This window comes from Nakaseomyces bracarensis (genome assembly GCF_045282275.1).
Source record: "Nakaseomyces bracarensis strain CBM3 chromosome Unknown Scaff12_0, whole genome shotgun sequence".
Taxonomy (NCBI): Eukaryota; Fungi; Ascomycota; class Saccharomycetes; order Saccharomycetales; family Saccharomycetaceae; genus Nakaseomyces; species Nakaseomyces bracarensis.
The window spans coordinates 346,611-357,340 of NW_027263958.1; the positions used below are offsets into that span (position 1 = coordinate 346,611).

Sequence of the window (10,730 nt, forward strand, 5' to 3'; positions counted from 1 at the left end):
TATAAAAAACAAAAGAAAAAGAAAATAAAAAGAATAAAAAATAAATTAGTTTGATTATAAAAATAGAGAATTGGCAACAGACCGAGTTAAAAGGATAAAATATAAGAGTGTGTTTAAGATCATGTCTGTTCTCTTGGATATTCTCCTATTTACTCCCCCATTCTTTTAGAATATATTGATAAGAATAATCCCCATTAGAAATAAAAAAAAAAAAAAAAATAGATAATAATAATAATAGAAAAAAAAAATGATAACAATAAAAATATTATCATAATCATTGCGAAATACATGACAAAATGAATTTTATTATCTTGGAATATTAGTAAATTTCAATCCTTCTCTCTTTTTGTTTCATTTAGTAAAAAAGGCAGAGATTTTGATATGATTATCCTTTATTCTATGTAAGAAGTTCCTTCACCAGATATTTCTGTTGTAGTAGTAGCAGATCCTGCAGTAGGTGTACATGGTATCTTCTTATTCAAATGCTGTAAAACATGATCCTTTCTTTTGAATCTTTTTCCACATTTTGGACAAGAGTGTGGTTTCTCACCGGAATGAACAGATTTTTTATGTCTTGTCAAGTGGTGACCGGAAGAAAACTGTCTTTTACATTCTTGACAAACATAGATCTTACCAGTTTCCGATTGAATGACTTCACCCTTTTCGAATTTGGGCGTTAGAGGTTCATCTGTCCTTGGTCTGCTTCTAACTGATCTTGGCGAGTTCCTCTCAGGGGTAACCTTATCATAGCTATCCTGTGACATAGAGTTGATTAGTTCCTGATCCTTATTGGCCACAGCTGCAAGAGACATTAGAGAAGAAGCTTCAAAATGTGCGCTATTCATTTGCTTACTATTACTTTGTGATGAGTTCTGAAATGCCGGCAGTCCCATATCTATCATACTACCCATATTATTTCCGGTATTAATACTCGTTTTATCACTCGCTTGAGGAGAGGAGAATTGGTAATTATTATTATTATTGATAGGGTTGAGATTACTCAATTGTTTTTCAGTTGGAACTGGATAGCTTAGACCCAAAGGTGTCCTATTCTCATTTTGAAGGAATACGGGACTCTTAGAACCTTCTCTAGATATGTTTAAAGTTACAATGTTCGGAGACTTGAGTCTCTTAATAAATGGCATGTTTGCTCCTCCTGGGGATAAAGGCACAGGCGATGACCCATTATTCAATGATTTATCAAACTGGTTACCAAAGTAGGAGACAGGTTTTGGAGAAACTACAGACATCCCACTTTGACCATTATTTCCACTACTGACAAAATTACTAGCAGGATTAGAAATATCATTATTGCCACTTTTGTACTTGGCTAGATTGTCATTACTAAAGTTCATATGCTGCAGGCGAGGAGAAGATGGCCTACTATTAGCCATAGATGTTAAACTTAATGCTAACATATTATCATCATTATTATCTAGAAGGATTGGATTAGAACCTGCGTTACTTCTCAATCCCATAATAGGTAATGGTCCCAAAGATAAATTAGATAACGGAGTGCCATTCTGAGACGCCCTTTGTTGCTGTTGCTGTTGCTGTATTTGCTGATCCTGTATATTCTGTAACAATGGAGAATTAATATTGGAGTTACCAATTAACTGAGAAGCATTATTGTTCTTCTTTTTGAACCTGAGTGATGGATCATCTAATGTGGGTTCTACAATATTAGATAAATCAATCATCTTCGATAATATTGGAGACGATACCCGGTGAATAGATTGATTGAAGTAATTACCAGCACTCGGACTATTTAACCTTAAGGGGCTATCTCTGGCAAAGAATGGATCATTCTTTAAAGAACTCTCCATTTTTGGCGATCCTTGCTGGCTACGATTACTAATGAGGTCATCAAATCCTCTCAATTTCTTAAGAGCATAAGAATTTGGCAGTTCTTTCTTATTAGAATTTTCCTCCGACTTCATTTCAGGAGGTGGATAAATATCATTATTTCCAAAAGTATTACTATTATTGGAAGTAAAATGTCTTCGTAAATTAGTAGCTTCAGGGAAACGTAAGGCATTGTTTTCTTCTTTAATCTGATCATTACTTGTATTCATTCCATTGGGGGCTATATCCTCATTATCCTTATCCTCGTTACCATCCAAAGTCTTGATTTCATTATTTGCCTTTTTTAAGGAAAACTCCATTGTCTGCTGACGTTTGGGATGTGGTTGGTTTACCTGGGGGTCATCTGTCTCTCTTTTTAACTTATACTCGTTATAATTTCTCGATAATTTATCAACGTTAACATTTACTGAGTCATTAACGCACTCGCACTTTTTTGATTTTTTTCCTATCTCTAACCAATCCTCGAGTGCAAAATTTACAGATTCCGCTAAATTATATCCATAATTAAAACCTGCATGGTAACCGAATGGATAAGTTATCATAAATTCATGCTGGTGATGAACAATTTTGTTACATTTAATGCCATTATCCTTTAATACCTTAGGCGATATTGTGAACATTTTGTGCCTTAAGAACTCTTTACAATTTGATGCTTCTGTTGGGAATTTCTCTTTCATAAATTCATAAAATTTTTCTTGATCAGACTGAGGAATCGAATACCATTGTTTCGGAGCTCCGAAGTGAATGTAGTTAATGGAGTATAAGTCCTGGTCTTCTAGATGCCACGTAAATGAAGCCTTCCATAAACCTGCATACAGATAGGATTGATTCACTCCGGGTATGTTTTCGTCCATGTAATCAAGCAAATTGGGCAGCTTTGATACGTTCCATACATCAAGCTCTTCAGGAAAAATGGAACCTGGTGTGTCCGCACCGTATAGTGGTGTCGTGAAATTCAGTGTTTTCCAGTAATAGCTTTCAAGGAATTTCAACCTTTCAGGGTCTTCATATTGTTCCATGTTATCTACATTGTACTCAGACAAGAACTTTTCAAAGTCGCTGGCTGTAAATGAGGATTCACAGTTCTTTAACTTAATATTAGATGATGATCGCCTCCTTTGTTGCATGACCCCAACCGAAACATCACTACTCTTCAAACTGCTGGGATCATCGGGAACTCTATAGTCATAAGAAAGATCCTTCCATTGTATCATGTTGTAAGTCTTATTCTTCTCCACATTAGATATCATAAACACGCCTTTAGAACCTGTTACATGCTGCTGTATAGGATTTTTTATCCGAACCCCACTCAACAACTCCACAGGCGGCTCTCCTACCCGATCAACCCACTCTTTCGGAGGAATAACTTTAACTATACCACTCTCCATCCCATACGGCCTGATCCTCTCCATAAAACCCATAAAATCTTTAAACTCTTCCCAACTCGGCCGGAATACAGGCACTCCATCTATAACTTCCATTTGTTTTTATGATTATAACTAGTGGTTTGTCGTTGTTGTTTTTTTATTTTGATATTATTCCCAATAATTATTAACTCTATAACGTTCTTTATTTTGTTTATGTTTCAACAATATATTGAAATTGACTATTTTCCAGTGAGTCTGATTGTCGGTCTAGTATTGCCAGTATATCCTTTTATTTTTTTATTTTTTTTATTTTTTTATTTTTTTCTAACCTGCTCTTTAAAGTACTTATTAGATCAAACTATTTTCCCTTAGGATCCTCTCCATAGGATTCTTATTTCAACTATAATCAACTCTTTACAATATAGATCCTTTTCCAAACTCCCCTTCCCCTTCTTTTTCCCCCCTAAAAAAATTTTTTTTTATTTCCCTTTAAAAATTTATAGACCTCGGCATCAAAAACAACTTTTTTCATCTAAGAAAAATTTATTTAATTTTTGAGTTTCTGTGCTCCAATCGGGATTCGAACTGATATGAGATTACCCTGGGTATATCGTGGATGAACACACCCTTATATATGATTATACATATGATAGTATTTAAGAATTAGTCTATGTATAATCATAGGCCTGTGCGGAGGATCTGGGATACGGTGTCGTAGACGTCTTGTTCCATTGGGATGAAGTCGAAGTCTAGCATGTCTCGGGTTTTGCTGTTGTCAATAGTGATATGCTGTTTTAACAGGGCATCCTGAGACCCCGGGGCTCCAGTAGCGATCTTGTCCTTGAGTTCAGGGAACTGTCTGTGAATAGAGTCCAGCAATGTCTGTGCGGTGAACATGCTGTCGTACATGAGCACCCTTTTATCGACGAGTTTGTCCCGTTGGAACGCAAGGAGGTGGGCCTTTGCGACATCGCGGACGTCTACTTGGCCACCGACCATCTCCGGGATCTCGTCACCAGGTTTCGTATGTAACAAGCTATTGATTATCTCAGATGATGTGTTCAGTGCTTTCTTTTGGGGCTCTATGTAGTTTTGCGGCCCAAAGACATAGACGGGGTTGATAGCGGTCATCTTGAACTTGACTTCGTGCTGATTAGCCCGATAAAAGTCCCATGCGGCCTTCTCTGCGAACTTTTTAGAGGCACAATAGCCTGAGAAAGGATTCTGTTGGCATGATTGCCATGTGTCGTCGTTCCAGGACTCCTCGTTCAAGATATTGTCACAGCCCGACATCTGCTGACCCATTGACCCCATGGCAGCCATAGATGATGTTATCACGACCCTCTCCACACTCTTGGCGGCATGTCTCTTTATCGATTCCAATATCCCCCTCGTACCATTCACTGCCGGAACCAAGAGCTCCGTCTCAATATTGTTGACATCAAACCTGAACGGAGACGCAGTGTGTAGGACGACTTCGATGTCCTTGTGCTCTTCAAAAACAGGGTCAAACACAGCCTCTTTCGAGATATCACCCACCACTGTATACTCAAAGTTCTTGTTATTGTTAAAAACAACCTCCTTCAGATGTTTACCTTTCTCAATTGATCTAACAGAACCAAGAACCCTATAGTTCTGCTGCAATAATTGGCGGACAACATGCTGCGCAATAAACCCAGTAGCACCAGAGACAAATATAGACATTGTGGATTATTGTATATTCTTCCTTTGGTTATTTTAGATCATATAAGAATTCAAAATATCCAATAATATCCTTCAGAAATATCACTTTATCTAATATATCAACTTATTGAGCCATCCCTTCTTCCCCTTCCATTCCTCCTCCCCTCCAATGACCTTTTTGTGAGCTGTTGTACGACTTTGTCTAAGCAAATTTTTTCTTTGACTTCCATTGTCCCTCATTAATCAAATAAAAAATCAACTTATTACTTATTTCTTTTATTTGTTTAATTTAAAATTTTTGTCCGCAAATTTCTGCCTTTAAATAATTTTTCACGGGTTTATATTTTCTTCTTACGGTGTTCCGTGTGAGTAATTTAAAATTTCCAAAAATAAATTTGTCCCTGACAAATTACGTAATAAAAAGATTAATATATTCTATACAATTTTTCCGTTCCTACGGACCGATTTCATCATAATTTTTATTACCGGTGACAATAAAAACGCAAATCAGTTTCTTTCTGTAAAGAAGTTTTATACGACCAATTCTGTGACAAACGAGCGGGGTGACAAAGAAAGGCCTTCGAGAAGGCATTAAAGAAAAAGAAATTAAAGTTTTTTTAATTAGCTGTCCTTTTCCACTTTTCTTTTTACTATCTTCAAAAATTTGCCCACACTACTAACACCCATAAATATCCAAAGAAGAAAAAAAATATTCTTCGTCACTACTTTTTTATTCAAAATTGACCAAGAATTCTTATCATTACAATATCACATGATGGTGTAGTGATAAATATTCACTTTGAATTTTGAATACTGTAGAAAAGAAAAAAAATCAACTTTTGAAAAAAAAAATGAAGTTTTGAAATATATCAATTGTGCCTTTTATACTGTATTTTGGGATATACAAGAAGGTAGATATACAATATTTATCCTTTTTAGCTTTATATTTCTTTGTATGCTTAGGCAATTGGTAAGACGTATGACTATGAATGTCCCAAGAATCCAATTGAGCGAGAAAGAATCGAAAATATGCGATTTATTGAAGGACTATAGCATATACTACAATGCACAGAATAGGAATAGTGAGCCATTGACCTTGAGGATTACTGGTGGGTGGGTCAGAGACAAACTTCTGGGTCAGAAATCGCATGATCTGGACATAGCTATTAATATTATGTCGGGTGAAGAATTTGCCATGGGGCTGAACGTATATCTGGAAGAGCACTTCGATAGGTATGGAATTAAGCCGCATAATATCCACAAAATCGATAAGAATCCTGAGAAATCTAAGCATTTGGAGACTGCTACAACGAAGTTGTTTGATTTGGAAGTGGATTTTGTTAATTTAAGATCAGAAGAGTACACTGAGGAATCAAGGATACCTACTACAAAATTTGGTACACCTGAGGAGGACGCATTGAGGAGGGATGCAACCTTAAATGCCCTGTTTTACAATATTCAGTTGGATAAAGTTGAAGATTTTACAAAGAGAGGATTGCAGGATTTAAATGATGGTGTCCTACGGACACCGCTTCCTGCCAGACAAACGTTCTTAGATGATCCGTTAAGAGTTTTAAGACTAATTAGGTTTGCATCGCGTTTTAATTTTAATATCGAATCTACTGTACTGAAGGAAATGCATGATCCGGAAATTAATGAGGCTTTCAATAATAAAATCTCAAGGGAAAGAATTGGTGTAGAGATGGATAAAATTCTGATTGGTCCAAATCCTATATTAGGTTTAGTATTGATCCAGAGAACCCATTTAGAGAATGTAATTTTTTACTGGCATGGTGATGAAAGCGTCATCAACTACAATAAGGAGCACTGGCCTCAAACTAAATTTGTTGAAGAAATTTATAAGAACGGATCATTCAATCAGCACTTAAAGAATTTATTGCACCATTACAAAGATTTTTTGTCAACATGCGTTACCTTACGTAAAATGATAGAACTAAGGGATAAAGAATTCCAAGAAAATTTCCTATTGGGCTCTATATTGTTACCGATGGCAAATCTAAAGATTGTTGCTTTACCAAACAAAAAGCTAAATAATACAGCAACTTTGACTGAAAGTATCATAAAAGAAGGATTGAAGTTCAGCAAGACTTGCTCTACGATAGTATCCAGATGCGTTGAAAATGCTGAGTCCTACAGCGATATGGTTAAACAGTTTACTGACAGTGGGCATATACAAAGGTCACGATTGGGGAATTATATAAGGTCACTAAGAGGTGATTGGGAAATAGTCCATTTCGTCTCATTAATGTCAAAGTATCTGAATAATATTTCAGATAAGGATCATATTGAAAGCATAATTTCTAGTTACGATAATTTTAGAGAGCATGTTCTGTCAGAAGGTTTAGAAGACAGTGACAAAATGGCACCATTGATTGATGGAAAGCGTATGATAAAAATTCTTGGTATGAAACCTGGCCCTTGGTTGGGAAAAGTTAACGACGATATCATTTTGTGGCAATTTGACAATCCTACAGGAACAGAGGAGCAATTGATTGAGTACGTTAAGGAAATCCTACCTAAATATTCTTAATACTGTTAATATAAAGAGTTCCAGTTTATTCTTTTATATTCTCAAATATTAAGAGTTGTATTATTAATAGCTGGTTTTCAATGTATAAATAAAATGCATGTTTTTTATTGTTTTTTATATTTGATAGTTAGGTCTCTATATACACTAATTGCAAAAATGAGAATAAATTAATCTTCAAATAAATAGTATTTGCAATGAAAATTGAAACTATTGCGCTGTTAAATTGAAGTTTGAGCAAAAAGCTGATTATCTATCTTCTAAGTTTGATTGTTCTGGAATATTCAATCATAAAATCATAAATGTAGTTCTATCTTCTTCTGAATATATTTTTTAAAGTTGATTGCCAAAATAAAGGTCATTGGATAATACACTAAATTCTTGCGTGTTTTTGCTGCTCTCATCCTTGATATAATCAATATCACTTGTTTGGAAAGGGTTGACGTTAAATGCCATTTTTTTCCCTCCGTGTTGATTATTTACCTCGTTCAACTGCTGTGGGGGATTATGACCTGTTGAAATCTTAGGTTCAAAGTTGTACTGATAACTGGTTTCAAAGTGTTCATTAACTCTTTCTAGATCATTTATGTTCTCAGTAACCACTTGGCCACTATTGGGTTTTCCGAATAGATCAAAATTTAGCTCATCGAATTCATTATTTGTAATAATTTGCTCGTCCCTCTCTTGGCTATTTTGTCCAGTTCCGTTACTGTGTGTAGGATATAGGTAATTTGTCATCAATGACTCCATAGCACTGCTACTAGTACAGCTTCCTCCGTGGATATTATTCTGGAAATCATTATTATCATATTTTTCTTGGAAGCTATGAGATGTTTTCCTGCCAACATTTTCCGAGTTGATCATGTTCATTAGCTCTTGGTGAGAATTTTCTTCATTTTCATTAGCTTTTTCTTCCTCATCAATTTCTTGTATAGCTGTGACAGAGATACCTCGTATTGGTTGCATCCTCTCGACAGGTGTTGGTATGTCTGAATTTTCAAATACTTCAACATCAAGTTGAAAGTCTTTGTCTGTCAAAATTGAAATGTCACTAGTCTGTCTGGAATTATTAACAACGGTTTTACCACTAAAATAATTGGTGCCCAGAGCATTAACATCAGTGGCAGCCGGAGTAGAGGTGTTGGAGTAGTTATTTTGCGAAACTAAATTGTTAGAAAAATAGGAAGTTCCTAAAAGAGAAGATGGGGTAGTTGCAATTGTACTATTTTGGTTATTTGATGCCGTTGGTGTGCCCTGAAATTTGTAAAATTCAGATATCGACTCCTGTTTCTTTTTATGGCCAACGGATCTTTTTCCTTGTGTGTCCAAAAAAACTTCACTTCCTGGAGTTGAAATATTAGTGTCATTAGCTACTATTGATGATGCCACAGCAGTAAGATCTCGTGATTGACGGAATCCAGAGGAAGTCCTGGTATTAGAACGAGGACGAACTGGAGAGACAGTTCTTATAGGAGAAAATTTGTTAGAGGCTGAAGATAGGGAATTCATTGATGTTGTTCTATGATTGGTCATCTTTGTAACCATAGTCTTGGATGATATGCCTGGTTGCATAGCATTCATAGAAGTTGTTGAACCTGTGGACCCGCCCGTATTGGCTCTTTTCCTGCTAAACATTTTTGTAAATGCAACTGAGGCGTCATTATCTTCTCCGTTTTCTTTCATGTTAGCAATTGGGTAGTTTGTTAATTTATCAGCTGTATCGACTTGAGTAATATCAGAAGAAATAGTATGATTATTGTCTTGAGTATTTGGGTTCGAAATAAAAGATGCTAGGCTGGCTGACGAAAGATTGTCATTCCCATGGTAGTATGAATCCTGTATTTGATAGCTATCTGAGAAGTCAGGATTTTCAAATTCTATAAAAGGAGTATTCTGCGAGGAGGCATTACTGATAGTGGTTGTTGTTGAGAGTTTCCTGCTAGGCTTCGTCACCTTGCTATTCAAAGAAATACTACTTGCTACCTTCATTGGGATGGATGAGGAAGAAATGGATCTTTTGCGATCGGTAATAGGAGCCCTTGGTGGTTTTGCCAAAGATGGATCGTGAGAGGACTTTGGAACTATTTCATCTTGCGATAAAAAATTTAGCAACTCATCAGCCGATTTTGCACCATTATTATTTAGTAGTACATTCTGTTTATAATTGCCACTTTGAACATTATTACCTAAAGCAGCATTGAAATCAACCGATGCATTATTATTATGGGTTCTGGTATTCTTTTTATTGTAGTTATTGGTATTGGTATTGCTATAATTGTTTTCCCCGCACAGCTTGTTACATTTTAGGAAGGATCCGTATGACTTCCTTGCTGAGTTTGGGGTACTTGAGGAGCTTGAAGTGTTGGACGAAGAGTCCATCCCGTTTTCGACAGGTTGGGAAACTGAATTGTCATAAGAACTTATGTCTTCCTTGGAGGATCCAAAGATTTTCAGCATTCTTCGTCTGGATGATTTCCTCTTGTTCGTCAATCCATTCTTGTTATCTAGAATCATAGCATCCTTCATTGCGGCATTAATAGCATTCTGATCAACATCATGCTGCCGTTGTTGTTGTTGTTGTAACTGCTGCTGCTGTTGTATTTGTTCTTGATGTTGTTGCTGTTGTTGTTGTTGCAATTGTTGTTGTAATGGCGATTGCTGTGTGTCTTCATCTTGAACAGTATAGTTAACGAACACCATCTGTCCCTTTTTCGTACTTTTCCTCGACCGAGGAGTAGCTCTATTCCGGTCCTCGAGCACAATCTTTTTCGGGCTACTTACATTAGAAGGCGTCGATGTATGCTCATTCTGTAATGAGCGCAACGGTGAGTTTGTAACTTCTGATACCGGTGTCGATGTCACTGAATTCTTCCCACTTCTCTTATAATAATGCGGAATCTTCCATTTATTCATCGCATCAGATGTAATCTTCAACTTCCCACTATTGGAGCTCGACCTCGATCTAACCATAGTAATGCTACGTTATATGATGATGTAGTTTGTTTAGTGTTTGTTTGATCGTTTGTTGTTGTTTTTTTTCTATATTCCTGTTGGTTTCTTTAAATGATTTCTTGTTATTATTATTATTCAGGTAAAGGATTTTTTTTTTTTTTTGTTATTAGGATAGTAGTTTTAATGGTTGATTTAGGAGGTTGTTTCTTTGTTTGCAATGTGTAGTCTTGTAAGGTAATCAATTTATTTATTTTTTCTAATATAAAAAGCAAATCATATAATATTCTTTATAATTAAACTGTTTTTAAAGTATT

The 10,730-nt window shown here is 35.8% G+C and overlaps 4 protein-coding genes across 4 annotated transcripts; 1 reads left to right on the top strand and 3 right to left on the bottom strand.

Moving 5' to 3' along the window:
• Positions 1-392: 392 nt before the first annotated feature.
• RPH1 (Rph1p) lies at positions 393-3,347 on the bottom strand (the record flags this gene model as incomplete). The annotated part of the gene is made up of 1 exon (XM_071053757.1): positions 393-3,347. The coding sequence occupies one exon, from the start codon at positions 3,345-3,347 to the stop codon at positions 393-395; it is 2,955 nt and encodes a 984-aa protein (XP_070910169.1).
• Positions 3,348-3,911: 564 nt separating this feature from the next.
• Positions 3,912-4,937, bottom strand: RNJ42_03594 (SDR family oxidoreductase; the record flags this gene model as incomplete). The annotated part of the gene is made up of 1 exon (XM_071053758.1): positions 3,912-4,937. The coding sequence occupies one exon, from the start codon at positions 4,935-4,937 to the stop codon at positions 3,912-3,914; it is 1,026 nt and encodes a 341-aa protein (XP_070910170.1).
• A 934-nt stretch (positions 4,938-5,871) lies between these two features.
• Positions 5,872-7,467, top strand: CCA1 (tRNA adenylyltransferase; the record flags this gene model as incomplete). The annotated part of the gene is made up of 1 exon (XM_071053759.1): positions 5,872-7,467. One exon carries the CDS (start codon positions 5,872-5,874, stop codon positions 7,465-7,467), a length of 1,596 nt encoding a protein of 531 aa, XP_070910171.1.
• A 330-nt stretch (positions 7,468-7,797) lies between these two features.
• On the bottom strand, positions 7,798-10,434 carry BCK2 (Bck2p; the record flags this gene model as incomplete). The annotated part of the gene is made up of 1 exon (XM_071053760.1): positions 7,798-10,434. The coding sequence occupies one exon, from the start codon at positions 10,432-10,434 to the stop codon at positions 7,798-7,800; it is 2,637 nt and encodes an 878-aa protein (XP_070910172.1).
• Between the last annotated feature and the right edge of the window lie 296 nt (positions 10,435-10,730).